Below are 18,906 nucleotides of genomic sequence, written 5' to 3' on the forward strand. Positions count from 1 at the left end.
ACTCATTAGTAACACGTCTGGAGTGAACATTGTGTCAGTGTTCTGGGATTAACGAGGTGAGTTCTAAGAGCAACCCCCCCACCCCTCCGTGCGCATCTGCGCCAGACAGTGGGGAACAGGATCTGTAGCGGGCTCTGCTCTCCAGCCTTCACCAGTCGGGGTGGTTACAGGACAAGGTGCGCACCTTGGCGATCTCCGTGCTGTCCTGTTGTCTCTTCTCTGAGCTTTGAGAGCAGTTGCTGCCCCCGGTATGAAAAGGGAGTTCACGGCTCTGCCATATGAGGTGGTTGCAGAGCGCTGGCTGGTCCATGCGCAGTTTGTGATCCATCTGGGAGAGCCTCGTGCGTGAGATAGAGAAGCTGCTGTGGGAAGAGGCAGATGCCGTCAAGACCTCAGAGCTGGGCAGGTGGTATTGGATAGTGGCAAGAGAGGAGATGGTCCTAAAGGAAAAACAATACTAAACATGGCATTCTCTCATTTGTGGGGGATGGGATTTCCCTGGTTCTTCTTTTCCTGTTTCCTCTTTGGGTTTTTTTTTTGCCTTGCCGTGAACGTGTAAGCTTGTGCCCTCATTCTGCCACATGTGCAGGGCCTTCCTTTTGTTGTGTCTGACCTGCTGTGTGGGATAGGGCATAGAGGAAGAGAACGGCTCCACTTGCAGGACTAATTTATTTCGACTTGGTCGTGTATATCACAGTGGAGAAAAGGAGAGGGGTCCCACTGCTGCCAGCTTAAAAGTGAAGCCTATTTGTGCAAGCTGTTCTCAGCCTGATGGCTCACAGGTATTCTTGCTGTGCTTTCTTCAAGTGCAACACCACGTTCATCATGCTTGTGTGAGTGTTTCAAAGATTATATGGGGCAGGAGGAGCTGGAATTTGCTGAAGAAATGCTGGCTCAACCACAAATGAAGTCAGATACGTGGGGCCGTTCTGGAGGGCACTGCAGAGAGAAGTTTGCTTAAAACTTAAATAGGTGTTTGCAGTGATTAAACTTGGTCTGTTGGTGCTTCTGGTGCTCATACTCTCTTGGAGCATTGTGGAGGGACTGTTTACAAAGGCATATAGTGATAGGACCAGAGGCAGTGGGTATAAACTGGAGAGGAGCATATTTAGACTAGACATAAGGAGGAACTTCTTCATACCTATAGTGGTGAGGCCCTGGCCCGGGTTGCCCAGGGAATCTATTGCTGCCCCATCCCGGGAGGTGTTCAAGGCCAGGTTGGATGGGGCTTGGAGCCCCTGATCCAGTGGGAGATGTCCCTGCCCACGGCAGGGGGTGGAACTGGATGGGCTTTGAGGTCCCTTCCAACCCAAACTATTCTATGATTCTGTTGCCTGCTTCTGAAAACAGGCAGTTACAAATGTGTTAAGGAGAATGTGAGATTGTCTTTCAGTGTGAGAAGTGTGAGCCCTGGTTTCCTCCAAAGCAGGGAAAAGAATATAGATATTTTGTTCTAAACCAGGAATTGCCACCCTAAGGAGCCAGGGCAGCAGATGGTGCTGCAATTCTGCTCTGAGCTTAGCCATGCTCTACAGCTGCTCCTTGGCAACCTCTGCCAATGTGCATCTTCCCATATAAGCCTGAACTGGCTCGTGTTCTCCTCCTGTGGTTTAACCAGATGTAATTTTTGAGGGGGATTCAAAATGTGCAAACACTATTCTCTGAGAAGTGATTATTGCAGAAACATCTTTAGCCCCGTGGCTATGAGCTTGCTCCTCATCTTGCAGAACAATCCTGTAATAGTCCTGACACATCAGGCTGTGAAAATGGCCTGAGTGGATTTAATCCATGACTGCCAGAAGCGTGTGGGACCCCATGGGTCTGATGCTATTTGATATTTTCATTAATGCTATTTTATACAAGCCTGTTAAATGTGCAGAGCGTGGAAGAGCTGGGGTGTGCAGCCTAAGACGATGGAAGAGGCCTGAGAACAGTCTGCAAGGGTTACTATAAGGAGAAGATAAGAAACATCCCCTTTGTTTCCATGCTGGACAAGACCTGATGTTCTGACCTCAAAGTGCAGCAAAAAAAAAAAAAAGGAATCATAGAATAATTTGGGTTGGAAGTGACCTTAAAGATCATCTCGTTCCAGCCCCCTGCAATGGGCAGGGACACCTCCCACTGGATCAGACTAGTAAAACAATTACAGCAGCGAGGAAGTGCTGGGAGATCACCTGGAGAGGGAGGAACTCTGTTCCTAGAGTGACACAGTGAGTGCTGATCTTCTGGGTGGAAGTTGATGACTCTATTTTCTGTGTTATTTTCTGTGCTTCTCTGAAAAAACACTTGCTCTCACCCTGAGGGGCTCTCCCTGCCCTTAGGTGGAAACAGTTGAACCTTGAGTGCCCCTGCCTTGAGCCGTGGGCGCAAGAAAATGCCCGTTAGGCCTTGGAGGCAGCGCAAGGGTCTTGCGGCTTAGAGTCTTCTTACAAGACTGGTCTCTTAAAGACCAGCCAGTTCAAATTCACCTGTCCAGGGTTAACCCAGCCCTGGAAGGTGGGCACCACAGTGCGCGTGGCTGACCTCCCAAGTCATCTGCTCTTCATCTTTTCCTCCCTGCGCTGCCACTGTGAAGGACCCCATCGCCGGCAACACGATGAGTTCACATCCTGCCTTCATCGACTGCTGTTGCAGAATTATGCACCAGCAATCTCCTTCCCCTTCTTCCTTGCAAACAGACGGTCATCACTGCATCTTACTGAGCTGCTGCCTCGCTTGTCTCTGCCCTCGTGCGCTCTGAGCCAGCAAAGCCCGTTGCTGTCTCTTGTGCCCCAGATATTTGCTCTCTGTTGCTGGAGGCCATGACCAACTTCTTGTGTCCTTCCTGGAGCATCTCTGGCACCAGTGGACTGGGGGGGGGCACCTCCTGTACGAGGACAGGCTGGGAGAGTTGGGGTTGTTCAGCCTGGAGAAGAGAAGGCTCAGATGAGATTTTAGAGCAGCTTCCAGTGCTGAAAGGGGCTCCAGGAAAGCTGGAGAAGGGCTCTTGATCAGGGGATGCAGGGACAGGATGAAGGGAACAGTTTTGAGCTGCAAGAGGGGAGATTGAGATGAGATCTTAGGGAGAAATGTTTTGCTGTGAGGGTGGGGGGCCCTGGCCCAGGTTGCCCAGAGCAGTGGTGGCTGCCCCATCCCTGGAGGTGTTCCAGGCCAGGTTGGATGGGGCTTGGAGCCCCTGATCCAGTGGGAGGTGTCCCTGCCCATGGCAGGGGGTGAACTGGATGGGTTTTGAGGTCCCTTCCAACCCAAACCATTCCATAGTTCTATGAAACTCCTGGGCCCTTTCCTCGCAGGAGGCAGTGTGCAGGCCCCAGGTACCCCCTGGCATCACTCGCTCTGCAGGTGCTCTCCTGCCTCAATCCCTTCCCACCAAACCCACAACCAGGGTGTGGAACTGGATGGGCTTTGAGGTCCCTTAAAGCCCAAACCATCCTATGATTGTGTAATTTCCAGGAGTAGCAGGTCAGGTTTTTCGGAGGGGCTCTGGGCACACGGGGAAGCTCAGCCCTGGGACTGCACTGAGGCTTTTAGTGGTAGAAAGTGGTTTTCACACCAAAGAGCAGTTTGAATAAGGAGCAGAACGTCTCCTGGGAGGAGAGGGCTTTGTCCTGCTGAATTATGGTTGGACTCGATGATCCAGTGGGTCCTTTCCAACCTGGTGATTCTATGATTCTATGATTACACCCAGCAGGGTTGGGGCATGGAGTCTGCAGGAGGGATCCATCTCTGGAGAGGATAGTGAAGGGCTGAATTGTTGCTGTTGCTCCAGGATGCGTCCTAAAAGCAAAGCCAAGGTGGGATAGCTTGTTACCTGCTGGGCCACAAGGCTCTGTGCTCTCACTGGGGAATTCACAGAAGGAAAAAGCTGTCCTCTACGGTGGGAAGTGGAAGAGATGGCCCAAAGAGAGAGCTTGTGTCTGTCTGTGGGAGGAGGGGATGCTCTGGGTGCTGAGCTTTGTAGCCTGGGGCTGTGCGGGTGAGTGGGTGTACGAGTGAGAGACCTGGAGGGGTCATTAAATGATTCTGCCTATAGTGTGATTCATTCCTTCATCCTGCGGTTGGAAGGAGTGAGGGGAAAGGGGTACCAGCTGATGCCAGAAATAGTCTTGTGCCAGTGAATTCGAAAGGGAGATTCCGGAGAAAGAGGAAGTTGATAGAAAGCCTGGACATTAAACCAGTGCTATAAAAATCTTTTGATTCAGCAGAGAAGCTGTGAGGGACTCACAGGAAGGGATCAGGTTATGCAGCGAAAACTGAAAAGAGAGGAATAGAATCCCCCAAAAGAGATTCGATGAGCATAGGTACTACAGGGAAGGTGTTCGTGTTCGCAGGGATGTGGCAGTGAGGGCAGCGAGCTGGGGAGGGTAAATACAGGTGATGGGAAGAGTAAAAGGCTGCAGCTGCCAAACTAAATTCAGTCTTGAGGAGCAGAAGCAGCGAGGAGACACTGAATGTCCTGAATAGGAAGGAACCCACAAGGATCATCAAGTCCATCTCCTGTCCTTGCAGAGGACAACATCAAGAGACTCTGCCTCAGCCCTGCTGCTTCCCGGCAGAGACAGCGGAGCTGTAGCAGAAGCGAGTGTCCCAAAAGGATTCTCTGGAGGAAATGTGTAAGAAGTGCTATTCCAGGCAGAGTGGCTGAGCTGAGCAGGCCAGAAGAGTTTCAGAGTGAAGCAGTTAATCACAGACCCCAAACCCACAACCACTGAAACCACCTCCAGAGCTGGAGGGGAACAAGTGAATCTGGTGTTTGTCCTGGGAACGAGGGAGCTGCCGTCCATCCGTCTGCCCTGGTGGCATTCAGCCTTGAAGAACATTTGATTCCAAACCAGCGTTGAGGTTAATGACACCTTTAAAAACAGGGTTCTTGGCTGCCTCTGTGCTTAGGCCCTTGTGAAGAGAAACCAGTTCAAATTCCATAGACAGATCCCACTTCTAATCCAGTTGGATTCTCAGGTGTGGTAGGGAGGCCCTGGCCCAGGTTTCCCAGAGCAGTGGTGGCTGCCCCATCCCTGGAGGGGTTCCAGGCCAGGTTGGATGGGGCTTGGAGCCCCTGATCCAGTGGGAGGTGTCCCTGCCTATGGCAGGGGGTGGAACTGGATGGGATTTAAGGTCCCTTCCAACAAAACCCATTCTATGATTCTGTCATTCTACAATGGTTCTGTGATCTTGGCACAAAAAGGAGGACAATGCAAAGGAAATCTTCTTGTGAGGCAAAATGAGATGCTGTCGTTGATCCAGAAGAGGACAGGCTATTGCACAGAACGAGTACAAGGACCTTGAGGACCGGACTAATGAAGAAGGGATTTGATTCAGCAGTGCTGACTGTACAATCATGCTCCTGGGGACAAGAGACAACCGTTGCAGCTGTTCTGATTTGGGATGCTGTCAGCTGGAGATATCTGGGGCAGGGAAAGACCCATGCTACAAATCACAAGACTGTGACCAGACCCTGGTGTTGCACAACACGAGAAGGGTCAAATGCAAGGAGCTTGGTTTGAGGAGTTAGGAAAATGAGGGACTCATCTGTATGAATGCATCAGAGTCAACACCAGAGGTGGAGAAGAGGTGTAGGGACACTACTGGTATAAGGACATGGAGCTAGAAAATGGATCACAAATAAATCAGATTTCTGCATGAAAACAACAAGTTTCTCATGCAGGTTTCTGATCCAAGCAGGTCAGGTAAAGAGCAACCACCATTCAGATAGATACCAGTCCTAGCATGCAACAAGCATAGAATCATACAACAGTCTGAGTTGGAAGGGACCTCAAAGCCCATCCAGTTCCACCCCCTGCCATGGGCAGGGACACCTCCCACTGGACCAGGTTGCTCCAAGCCCCATCCAACCTGGTCCTATGTGGTTCAAACCTTTTAACGCAATGGTGCTTTGACACAAGGCATAATGGACATCTGAAACTCCCTGTGAGATGCTGTACTGAAGGGAAAAAAAAGTGGAGAAGAAAGACAGAAGCAATTGCTAGGAGATAACCCCGGCTATGTAAGTTTAGATAGGTTTTTATTTTTAACCTGTTTTCTGGGCAATGGGGTTTATGCAATCTGCCGTCTGGGTGCAGGAGTCAATGATGGTCACTGTCTGCAAACTCAACACTGAAACCACTTTTTTTTTCAGGCAGACAAATTCTTTTTAAAGTCCCAAGGATGTGTTCACGTGGGGAGGCACAGATCTCTGCGGTGGCACTAGCTGGGAGCCACTGGCTCGGGCAAATGGCACAGAAAAGCTGTAAGACACTACAGTCTTTGATCCAGAACCACAGGAAAATCCCTGTCCTGGGCTGGGGTCTCTGTGTGGGCACAACACAGGATGCTCTGAGATAAAGGAACATACCAGAATTGGAATCAAAGTCTCAGTGGGAACTGGTGTCGGAATTTCACTTTGGATGCTGTGTTGCTCCCATAAAACAATGAACAGCAGAGCGCGTGACAGCTCTCTGCAGGGTGAGGCTGGTGCCTGGTCTGCGCTTTCCTTGTAACCTCTACGCACGGGACCCCTTTGCATAATTTTTCTCAATGACGAGTGTCACTTCCCAGAGGGATGTTGCATAACGCCGGGTGGTTTTCCCTAGATTTGCATGCAATCGTGGTGTTGGCACTTTCTTTCATTCAGTTCTGCCTGTGGTTTCCTTCTGGCTTATGGCGGTGCACGGAGAAGGCAGAAGGGCTGCTGTGACCCCTTTAGTGCTGTGAAGCGCGGGGCCCCACGTGTTTGGCAGCCTCTCCTGAAAGAGATGCGGAGAGCATCCCTCTGCTCTGAGTCAGAAACACTGCCTGCTTCTGCCCGCTGGCAGGAATCTGTCCTCAGGGTGAGCTCTCCAGTGCGGGGAAGGATTTCCTCAAGTTGGTTTTGACTCTGGTGAGACCCCCATCCTGAGGTCATGCATCCGGTTCTGGAGTCCTCAGCACAGGGAGGACACAGAGGTGTTGGAGCGAGTCCAGAGGAGGCCATGGAGATGATCTGAGGGCTGGAACACCTCCTGTAGGAGGCCAAGCTGAGAGAGTTGGGGTTGTTCAGCCTGGGGAAGAGAAGGCTGCAGGGAGACTTTTCCAGTGCTGAAAGAGGCTCCAGGAGAGCTGGGGAGGGGCTCTGGATCAGGGAGTGCAGGGAGAGGATGACAGGAACGATTTTGAACTGCGAGAGGGGAGATTGAGATGAGATCTCAGGAAGAAATATTTTGCTGTGAGGGTGGGGAGGCCCTGGCCCAGGTTGCCCAGAGCAGTGGTGGCTGCCCCATCCCTGGAGGTGTTCCAGGCCAGGTTGGATGGGGTTTGGAGCCCCCAATCCAGTGGGAGGTGTCCCTGCCCATGGCATGGGGTGGGACTGGATGGGCTTTGAGGTCCAGTCCAACCCAAACCATTCCATGATTTCCTTAGAGGGCTTGGGGACAAGCGGTGTCCTCTTTCAATGACTGAGATCATCCCTCATCTCTTGTTGTCTAAATGAATCCCATGACATCAGCTTGGCTGCCCTATCAGGAGTTGGACTTTCTTCTTGCTCTTTTCTTGGTTCTTCTCCTATCATTTCTCTCTTGAAATGTGAGGCCCTAAGGGACAAGTTCCTCAGCAGCCACCCCCTTGCTGAGCAGATCTGGGTTCTGCTCTGACCCCACACTGCCCCTGTGTCAGGCTGCACCGCAGGTCAGTAATGACGGCCACTCTGTTCTTTTCACTGTGCTCACAGACCCTGGGGACAACCTGGGGTTTAGACTTGAATTCCCTCCTTTTCTTAAGGGAACACACACAAAGCAGTGCCAAAAGCATTTGATAATGCAAGACTGGTGCCATGTTTGCTCACCAGTGGCTTCATTGCTCCTCTCCCACTCCATGTGGGGTTTTCCTGCTGATCACCAGTGATTCAGAGGTAGCCTCAGCCTGGCGGGGAAGGACATTAGAGGAGACTCTGGGGATGTTTTTCCTTGCCCGTACCTGCCTCATCTACCTCCTCCTTATCTATTCTCTTCTCCCTTTTCTCGGGGCACTAAATTTTGATTGTGTTGAGCACTTGACCATAATTTCTTTTTGTTTATACAAAGACAAGTTCCAAAGAGGTGGAATGCTTGGCTACTTCTTTCCCTTCCTAACTAACGGAATTTACTTTCTTTCATTTTTCAAATTTGTATTTGTTAAGCTGGCTTTTCTGGTCTCTTGGTTTCTTCCTCCTTCTTCCTCTGCTTCCTTGAATTCCTCTTGTGTTTCTCTGTTAGATTAGAAAGTCATCTGCTTGCAGAGGTCTTCTGTCACGGGAGAAATAAAACCGTAAGTGATTTCTTCATTCTCCATTTACATCAGTTCCTTCTATTTAATTCCTTATACAGATTTAATCACAAAATCTCTGCATTTGCTGAGCTGCAATTTTGTGCAGTTTGTTGAAATATCCTCAATTCCAGTTAGAATGGAAAGTATTTCATCAGCATGCAGTAAGAAGTCCCATCCGGCTCTCATGTCAAAGGAGAACCGAAAGCTCAGCCAACCACTTCTGCAGCAAAGAGGAAATATTTTCACCATTTCCATCCGAAATAATCTTTGCAATTTTGAGATTTTCTGTGGTTCTGACCGGATGAGAAACCTTCCTCTGGTTACTCCTGAAGCCAATGCCCAAAGATCATCATGATTCTCCTTGTCATTGTGATGATCTCAGCTTCTAATAATTGCTGGGTGTGGGATCATAGAATGGTTTGGGTTGGAAGACACCTCAAAGCCTGCTCTGGGCAACCTGGGCCAGGGCCTCCCCACCCTCACCGCAAAATATTTCTCCCTAAGATGTCATCTCAGTCTCCCCTCTTGCAGCTCAAAACCATTCCTCCTCATCCTCTCCCTGCATTCCCTGATCCAGAGCCCCTCCACATCTTTCCTGGAGCCCCTTTCAGCACTGGAAGTTTCTCTAAGGTCTCCTCACAGCCTTCTCTCCTCCAGGCTGAACAACTCCAAATCTCTCAGCCTGGCCTCTCGTACAGGAGGTTCTCCAGGCCTTGGATCGTCTCCATGGCCTCCCCTGGACTCTCTTCAACAGCTCCATGTCCTTCCTGTGCTGAGGACTCCAGAGCTGGATGCAGGGCTCCAGGTGGGGTCTCACCAGAGCAGAGCAGAGGAGCAGAATCCCCTCCCTGGCCCTGCTTGTCCCATTGCTCTGGATGAAGTCCAGGACACAGTTGGTTTCTGGACTGCGAGCTCACTTTGCCGGCTTCAATTGATCTTCTCACCCCCCAGCTCCCCATGTCCTTTTCAGGGTTGCTCTCAACCCAAATCATCTCACTGGAGACCTTCTGAGGAGCTAGGCAGCACTGGTCTGGCCTCAGACCACCTCTCTTTTCCAACCGCCTATGTGTCAGTTATTTCTGTTTAAGCCACTCTGTGCCTGAGGCCACAACTCAATAAATAGAAGTCATCGATGCCACATTCCTGGAGGTGTTCCAGGCCAGGTTGGATGGGGTTTCGAGGAGCCTGATCCAGTGAGAGGTGTTTCTGCCCATGGCCGTGGGGGTGGAACTGAATGGGCTTTTAAGGTGCCTTCCAACTCAAACCATTCTGTGGGTCTCTGATTCTATAATAAATTCTTTGTAATTAATAGTGACCGGGGTCTTCATCTGGGGCATCTGTGAAGGGCATGGAGAAGAGGCAGTACCTGATGTTAATGGTCCTGCTTGTCAGATGTCACTGGATACACAGAAGGAGGAGTAAAAGGCTCAGTTCACAAGAAGACTGGTCTGCATGAGTTTTTGTGTTAATGCCATTGCAGAGTCACTACGAGGTTTCTCTTGACCTCAAAGCATCCTTTGTGCAGAGAAATCCCAAGTTCAGAGGTAACTTAGCAGAGACCTTTCGTGTTTCTCCTGGTGTGAGGAGAGAGGCTTTGGCTTCTTTGATCATGGGGTGACCCACCCACCCCCAGGTTTTCTTACTAGGGATGGGTCATACTTGTCTCGAAGGGGAACTAAAGTTATCTCTAAAAATCTGGTTAGGCTCTTAAATAGAGCTTTAAACTAGATGTGAAGGGGGAAGGGGAGGAGACCAGGCTAGTTGGGAATGAGCCTGGAAGTGGGAAACCGGCGGCTGAGAAATGGTGTGCTGGAGAGGACCACCAGTACACCACAATAGGGCAAGTGAGGGCGAGTATAAGTGGGGACAGTAAGGATAAAACTGGGTCTGTGGAATTAGTTATTCCAAGGACCAGTCAATCGAGAATAAACTCTCTTCCCTTTATGAGGGCTGAAGGTTCATCAGCCCAGCTGAAGTGCATTTACACCAATGCACGCAGCATGGGCAATAAGAAGGATGAGCTGGAAGCTGTTGTAGGGCAAGGTGACTATGATGTCATTGCCATCACAGAAACGTGGTGGGATGACTCACATAACTGGACTACAGCTATGTTGGGATATAAACTCTTCAGGCGGGACAGGAAGGGTAGGAAAGGAGGCGGGGTAGCCCTCTATGTCAAAGAGTGCTTTGAAACTCTCGAACTGGATTACGGTGAGGACGGGATCGAGTGCCTATGGGTTAAAATCAGAGGAGCCCACAAGAAAGGGGACTTTGTGATAGGAGTCTGTTACAGACCACCCAGCCAAGAAGAAGCTGCTGATGAACTCTTCTATAAACAGCTGGGGACAGTCTCTAAATCTCTGCCTCTTGTCCTTGTGGGAGACTTTAACTTTCCGGATGTCTGCTGGGAGTACAATACAGCAGAAAGGAAACAGTCTAGGAGGTTCCTGGAGTGCATCGAAGACAACTTCCTTGCACAACTGGTTAGCGAACCAACAAGGGAGGGTGCCTTCCTAGACCTGCTGTTTGTGAATAGGGAAGGTCTTGTTGGGGATTTGACGGTTGGAGGACGCCTGGGATTAAGTGATCATGAGATGATAGGGTTTTCAGTTCTAGGTGGGATTAAGAAGGGGGTTAGCAAAGCAGTCACATTAAACTTCCAGAGGGCAGACTTTGGCCTGTTCAGAAGGTTGATTAGCAAAGTCCCGTGGGAAACAGTCCTTCAGGGCAAGGGAGCCCATGAGGGTTGGGCGCTCTTGAAAAATGAAATCCTATCAGCTCAAGAGCAGGCCATCCCTGTGTTCCGGAAAAGGAGCCGGCGGGGGGAAAAGCCAGCTTGGTGGAGCAGGGTGATCTCAAGATGCGTCAATAAGAAAAAGAAGCTCTATGTGCTCTGGAGGAAAGGACAGGCATCTTGGGTGGACTACAGGGACGAAGTGAGATCGTGCAGGGAAAAAATCAGGAGGGCCAAGGCCCAACTAGAATTAAAACTCGCTAAGTCTGTGAAAGACGACAAAAAGTCTTTCTACAAGTACATTAACAGGAAAAGGAGGACGAGGGAGAATATCCAGTCTCTAGTGGATGCAGAAGGAATAACAGTGACAGGGGATAAGGACAAGGCTGAGGTACTTAATGCCTTCTTCGCCTCAGTCTTTAATAGCAAAGAAAGTTGTTCCTTCTGTTTACAAATCCAAGAGTTAGAGGGGCAGATTGAGGCTCCCGTGATCCAAGAGGAGGCGGTTAGAGACTTGCTTGCCCAGCTAGACGTCCACAAGTCTATGGGGCCGGATGGGATCCACCCAAGAGTATTGAAGGAACTGGCGGATGTCCTTTCCAAACCCCTATCCATCATCTTCCAGAGGTCCTGGCTGACTGGGGAAGTTCCGCTAGACTGGAGGCTGGCTGATGTTGTGCCCATATACAAGAAGGGTTGCAGAGAGGATCCGGGGAACTACAGGCCTGTCAGTCTCACCTCAGTGCCAGGGAAAGTCATGGAACAGGTAATCTTGAGTGCTATCATGAAGCACACGCAAGAGAACCGGGTGATCAGGCCCAGTCAACATGGGTTTACAAAAGGCAGATCTTGCCAAACTAACCTGATCACCTTCTATGACAAAATCACTCAACTACTGGATGGGGGAAAGGCTGTGGATGTAGTCTTCTTGGACTTCAGTAAAGCCTTTGACACAGTTTCTCACAGCATTCTGCTTCAGAAACTGTCAGCCTCTGGCCTGGACAGGCGCACACTCTCCTGGGTTGAAAACTGGTTGGATGGCCGGGCCCAGAGAGTGGTGGTCAATGGAGTTAACTCCAGCTGGAGGCCAGTCACAAGTGGAGTTCCTCAGGGCTCAGTACTGGGTCCAGCTCTGTTCAATGTCTTTATCAATGACCTGGATGAAGGCATTGAGTGCACCCTCAGCAAGTTTGCAGATGACACTAAGCTGGGAGGAAGTGTCGACCTGCTGGAGGGTAGGGAGGCTCTGCAAAGGGATCTGAACAGGCTGGACTGCTGGGCCGAGACCAATGGGATGAGGTTTAACAAGACCAAATGCCGGGTCCTGCACTTGGGGCACAACAACCCTATGCAGCGCTACAGACTGGGGGAAGAATGGCTGGAGAGCTGCACAGAAGAGAAGGACCTGGGGGTGCTGGTTGACAGCCGACTGAACATGAGCCAGCAGTGTGCCCAGGTGGCCAAGAAGGCCAATGGCATCTTGGCTTGTATCAGAAATGGGGTCACCAGCAGGTCCAGGGAGGTTATTCTCCCTCTGTACTCGGCACTGGTGAGACCGCACCTCGAATACTGTGTTCAGTTCTGGGCCCCTCACCACAAGAAGGATGTTGAGGCTCTGGAGCGTGTCCAGAGAAGAGCAACAAAGCTGGTGAGGGGGCTGGAGAACAAGTCTTATGAGGAGCGGCTGAGAGAGCTGGGGTTGTTTAGCCTGGAGAAGAGGAGGCTGAGGGGAGACCTTATTACTCTCTACAACTACCTGAAAGGAGGTTGTGGAGAGGAGGGAGCTGGCCTCTTCTCCCAAGTGACAGGGGACAGGACTAGAGGGAATGGCCTGAAGCTCCGTCAGGGGAGGTTCAGGTTGGATATCAGAAAAAAATTCTTCACAGTAAGAGTCATTGGGTACTGGAACAGGCTGCCCAGGGAGGTGGTCGAGTCGCCTTCCCTGGAGGTGTTTAAGGAACGGGTGGATGAAGTACTTAGGGACATGGTTTAGGGAGTGTTAGGAACGGTTGGACTCGATGATCCAATGGGTCCTTTCCAACCTTGTGTGATTCTGTGATTCTGATTCTGTGATTCTGTGTTTTTATGAAACTTCTTTGCCTGTAACCTTCACATCTCCCACAAAGACCCACCCCAGACCTCTGCCCTCCAACCACTCCATCCTGGCATCTCCTCTGCCCTCACCAGAGCCATCCTTGCTTTTCTTAACCAGAAGTGTGAGAGAGGACATCAGCATGCAACAGGCTGTTATAACAAAGTCAACCAGCAATTGCTTTCTGGGTCAACTGCAGGAACAAGATGCTGAGCTACCCCAACCCCAGGGTGGGATCCTTCTGGGAAGAGCATGCCCAAGCCATGGCTGAGCGATGCTGGAGGACAGAGTCAGGGATGAGCAACAGCAGTGAGCAACACTGACTTGGTGGGAGATGCCTTCCCTGATCAAGCAGAGAGAAAAGGGGTCTGACAGGCAGGAAAATTAGCAACGGGAAACAATGAATGCCAGGATGGTAGAAAGGAATATTTAAGCTGAAAGAGGGCAGATTGAAATGAGATCTTGGAAGAAATGTTATTGCAGAGCATGATATTAGATCTTAGGAAGAAATGTTTTGCTGTGAGGGTGGGGAGGCCCTGGCCCAGGTTGCCCAGAGCAGTGGTGGCTGCCCCATCCCTGGAGGGGTTCCAGGCCAGGTTGGATGGGGCTTGGAGCCCCGATCCAGTGGGAGGTGTCCCTGCCCGTGGCAGGGGTGGAACTGGATGGGCTTGAAGGTCCCTTCCAACTCAAGCCATCCTATGATTCTGTGATTTACACCCGTTCTCACCTCAGTCCAATCTTTTCTAAAAGTCACAATCACAACCTTTTCTCCTAATACCGAACTTCCTCTTAGACACGTGTGAGCTCAGGGGGCTGCATCGTTCAGACAGGGACCTGTTGGCAGGGGAAGGTTTGCTGGTACGAAGCATCACAGCGGCTGTGAGGTTTATCCTGTACTTGAACGGGGAGCATCACCCCTGCCGTGCGGTGGGGATGGGAGGACAGGCAGAGCCGTTACTCAGCGCCTTGGTGAGTTGGGCTTTTCCCCTGAATCATGGTGGCAGGGATTAGTCATGCCCGAGCAAGGGTCAGGAGGACAGCGGTGAGGGCCAAGGGTTTGTGTGGGAGCTGGGCTGGAATTCTTTCATGGCACCAGGGCAGCATCTGGGCAAGGATGGAAAAAGGAAAAAAAGGAGAAAGGAGCAAGTTTGGCAGCTCCGTCTTTCTGGGTGGGCATTAGGGAATTACCCTCTGGGATTGCAAATGCCACCCCTTTTCAGGCATTCTGTGATCTCCTCGAGGCTTCCTCTGCAAGGCTGTGATGAGCTGATCTAGTCGGGCACCAGCAGAATCCTCTCCTCCCTTCAGCTCTGTGCCTGGGCTTGCTTGGTGGACTTGCTATTTTGGGGCTAAACCATTAGAAAGAATCTAAATGGGATGAAATGAGCACTCAGGCTGAGCACTGGCTGTGCCCATCCTCTCATCCCCATCGCATGGCAGGGATGATGCTCCCACTCAAGCACAGGATAAACCTCACAGCCGCTGTGATGCCTTTGTACGAGCAAACCTTCCCCTGCCAACAGGTCCCTGACTGAAGGATGCATCCCTTCAAGGTCACACTCATTTGCAAGGAGGTCAGGGATTAGGAGAAAAGTTTGTGATTGTTTCTTTGAGAAAAGATAGGACTGAGGTGAGAAGGGGTGTAAATCATCTCACTGGAGCCCTTCTGAGGAGCTCAGCAGTGTTGGTGTGGCTCCAGGATTGGGAAAAAGTGGGCAAGCAGTAACTGCAACAACTTGACTGCCCAGAGGCTGCAGACTGCAGCCCAAACTGAAACCCTTACGGAGGTGTAAATCCTCTGTTCACCCTGGGGACAGGGAGGGTGGCAGGCTCGGCTGCAGCTGGAGCTGCTCCAGCCTGGAGCAGGGCAACAAAGGCCAGGCCACTCCTCTGTATCTCTGCAGCCTTTCCAGCATGAAAATACTACTTTTGACCATATTACCAGCAAAAAAATGGACAGATATGAGACTCCCAGCGACTTCCAGCTCAGCACAACTTTGTTCCTACATGACCTTTCATGGAATCATAGAATCACCAGGTTAGAAAGGACCCACTGGATCATCGAGTCTGACCATTCCTAACACTCCCTTAAACCATGTCCCTCAGCACTTCATCCACCCGTTCCTTAAACACCTCCAGGGAAGGCGACTCGACCCCCTCCCTGGGCAACCTCTGCCAGTGCCCAATGACTCTTTCTGTGAAGAATTTTTTTCTGATGTCCAGCCTGAACCTCCCCTGGCGGAGCTTGAGGCCATTCCCCCTTGTCCTGTCTCCTGTCACTTGGGAGAAGAGCCCAGCTCCCTCCTCTCCACAACCTCCTTTCAGGCAGTTGTAGAGAGCAATAAGGTCTCCCCTCAGCCTCCTCTTCTCCAGGCTAAACAACCCCAGCTCTCTCAGCCGCTCCTCATAAGACTTGTTCTCCAGCCCCTCACCAGCTTCATTGCTCTTCTCTGGACACGCTCCAGAGCCTCAACATCCTTCTTGTGGTGAGGGGCCCACAACTCAACACAGTACTCAAGGTGCGGTCTCACCAGTGCCGAGTACAGAGGGAGAATCCCCTCCCTGGACCTGCTGGTCACACAGTTTCTGATCCAAGCCAAGATTCCATTGGCCTTCTTGGCCACCTGGGCACACTGCTGGCTCATGTTCAGTCGGCTGTCAACCATTACCCCCAGGTCTTTGTCCTCCATGCAGCTCTCCAGCCACTCTTCCCCCAGTCTGTAGCACTTTCCTTCCTTGTATGTCCAACCAAGAATTGCTGCTGTAAGTGGAGATGAGCCAATGTGCAGTGCATCGTTAAGGAGCTAATTCTGTGTCCCTGCAGTGACTGGTGGTGCAGGGCGAGAAGTGATTTGGGTGTCCATACCATGCACATGAGCTGGGCTGGGTTGTTCATCCACGGAGCAGCTCCGCAGCCCCTGACACAGAAAAGTTGTGAGGGCTCTTGCAAAAAGCCCTGCCTGGAACATTGTCCTGTCTCTAAATTTGAGAGACGTGGATCTGATGGATGGACCACTTGGTAAATAAGGAGTTGGCTGGATGGTTGCACTCAAAGAGTTGTGGTCAACAGCTCAATGTCTAACTGGAGACAGGTGACGAGTGGCATTCCACAGGGGTTGGTGTTGGGATCAGTGCAGTTTAACGTCTCTGTCACAGACATGGACAGTGGGATTGAGGGAACCCTTACAAGTGAGTAAGATAAGGAGGCCCTGACCCAGGTTTCCCAGAGCAGTGGTGGCTGTCCCAGCCCTGGAGGTGTTCCAGGCCAGGTGGGATGAGGTTTGGAGTCTCCGATCCAGTGGGAGGTGACCCTGCCCATGGCAGGGGGTGGAACTGGATGGGCTTTAGAACCCTTCCAGCCCAAACCATTCTATGATTCTATGAACTTGCAGGTGTTGCTTCATGGCTGCCTGCTTGGAATCTCCTATCAGGGTTTGGGCTATGAAGCTTCATGCCCCAGCCTGGCTCATGGCCTTTGGTACCCTTGCAGCATCGCCAGCAGGGTTGGTGTTGGGGGTTTGGGCTCTGGCTGGTCCCTGGTGGACACCCAAATAGAATCTGAAAGTCGCAGCCCCGTGGCCGGTGCTTCCTCTTCTGTGGTTTTCTTGCCAACTCCAGCTCAGCAAAAAAGGGTGATCCGGACACGATTTCCCTGGTATGATGCACTCATTTCCTTGCCTTGAAATCCTGCGCCCGCCCAGTGCCCAGGGATAAAAGGAGGGCACTGCCCCAGGGATCCAGCATCGCGCAGAGAAGAGCTTTGCAGCCTGCTCATCTCCAGCCCCGCTTGTGCATCCCTCGGTCCTTGCAGCACTATGAAGGTCCTCGCTGCCAGCCTGGTCGCTCTCCTCCTCGCGGCCACCTGCTCCCCATCAGAGGCCCATCTTGGTGAGTCTGGTGATGCTGTATCCTCCTCAGGGCTGGGTGTGCCATCGCTCCTCCGGAGCTGCCAGGGCAGCCAGACAGCCCCATCCCTGTCGGCAGGACCCTGGTGGCTGGGAGGAGGGCTGGGAGGAGGACACCATTGCCAATGTGGGGACTCAAAATTGATATACAGTGGTGATCCTGTGATTCTGTCTCCCAAGTAACAAGGGATAGGATGACAGGAAATGGCCTCAAGTTGTGCCAGGGGAGGTTTAGATAGGATATTAGGAAAAAATTCTTCACCAAAAGGGTTGTCAAGCATCGGAAGAGGCTGCCCAGAGCAGTGGGGGAGTTCCAGGAGTTGTTCAAAAACCGTGTAGATGTGGTGTTTCAGGACGTGGTTTAGTAGGCATGGTGTGGTTGTATTGGTGGTTGGACTGGATGATCTTAGAGGAGTTTTCCAATCTTAATGATTCTATGACTCTGAGGGGGGCACCACCAGGGAATATGACACAAAGTGGGGGACAGGAGGTTGCAAATCCCTCGGGAACCGCAAGCACCAGTGGGAACAGAGCCTGTGCTGCAGTGTGGGGTCTCACCTGGGCTGACTGGTTGTCCCTCTGTCTTCACAGATGGTGTCCCCAGCACCTGCTGCTTCAGCTACCGGCAACAACCCATCCCACGGAGCCTCATCGCCTCTGTCTATGTCACCAGCAGCAGCTGCTCCCAGCCAGCCGTGGTGTGAGTACCCACTGCTGCCGGCGCTGTGCCCCGAGGGTGGTCGGGAGGGAGACAAGGACGCAGCTGGGGACGCCCGGGGGCACTGTGCCCCTCTGCCCTGGCTGAGCACTCCAAGGTGGGTTTTCTCTTGGCAGCCTGGTCACCAAGAAGAAGAAGGAGCTGTGTGCGGACCCCCAAGCAGCCTGGGTGCAGGCGCATCTGAAGCACTTCCAGACCATGAAGAACTGACCCTTCTCTGCTGCCACCCACGATGCCCGTGGCACTGCCCTCAGCGAGCTTGGCTTCCAGCCCCAAGTACTTGAACTTCAGCCTTCTTCAATGGGAAAATATCTTCTATTTAACTTATTTAAGTGAAACTAAGTATTTATTTTTAAGTAAATTGAAAATATAAGAATAAACTTTTATTAAGGAGGCTCTGCAGGTTTGTTGGATGTGGGCTGGGGAGGCAGTTGGCTGTTGGGGTGTCATTTGAGGATCTTGGCCTCTTCCTCAGCTGAAGTGCCAGGAAACGGGGTTCTGTGCGAGGGTCTCTACACCGGGTGGGCTGCAGTCTGTGCCGGCTGCAATGGGGGCACTGCAAGGGGTGGGGAGATGATGAGGACACCAAGCCTGTGCCACCCTCTCTCCCATGCCAGTCACAGCCTCACACCAGTCATGGAATCATTTGGTTGGAAAAGACCTTTGAGGTCATTGAGCCCAGTTGTACCTGTTCATTACTAAACCAAACGTCTGAGCACATCATCTGCCTGTCTTTTAAACCCCTCCAGGATGGCTGAGGTGGCCATGTGGCGTTGGGCACCTTGTCCTCACAGCTCCACCCCTCACAGATGCCTGCGTTGCTGCTGCTGCCACACTCCCAAGAGTTGGCATCTTCTGCCGCAGTAGAGCAGTGTTGAGAGATGCTGTGGCAGCCAAAGAGTGGCAGAGCAGAGATCTCCAAGGCCTGAAGCAGCAACACAGCCCACCTCCTGGGGTGCTGAGCCCACCTTCTCCCTGTTCCCTAGAGGCCCTGAGCTGGCAGTATGTACCTTGGATCTGCATTCCAAAGAACCTCCATCCCTGCACAAAGGAGGAGATGAAGGCATTGTCTCCTCACTGGGGCTGTGGGCACCAGGGCCACCAGCACTCGTCCCTTCTCCTCTGACTCCTCCTGTCCCACCTGGCATAGTCACTGCCCAGTGTCGCAAGAGTTGTGCTG

General features: G+C 51.7%; 1 protein-coding gene across 1 annotated transcript; it reads left to right on the forward strand.

The window, feature by feature from the left end:
• The first annotated feature begins 16,823 nt into the window (after positions 1–16,823).
• Positions 16,824–18,123, forward strand: LOC104057328 (C-C motif chemokine 5). The gene is made up of 3 exons (XM_009558679.2): positions 16,824–16,991; positions 17,600–17,708; positions 17,843–18,123. The coding sequence occupies exons 1-3, from the start codon at positions 16,919–16,921 to the stop codon at positions 17,934–17,936; spliced, it is 276 nt and encodes a 91-aa protein (XP_009556974.1). The 5' UTR covers positions 16,824–16,918; the 3' UTR covers positions 17,937–18,123.
• The last annotated feature ends 783 nt before the right edge of the window (positions 18,124–18,906 follow it).

Source organism: Cuculus canorus, chromosome 20 (genome assembly GCF_017976375.1).
Source record: "Cuculus canorus isolate bCucCan1 chromosome 20, bCucCan1.pri, whole genome shotgun sequence".
In the NCBI taxonomy this organism is placed as follows: Eukaryota; Metazoa; Chordata; class Aves; order Cuculiformes; family Cuculidae; genus Cuculus; species Cuculus canorus.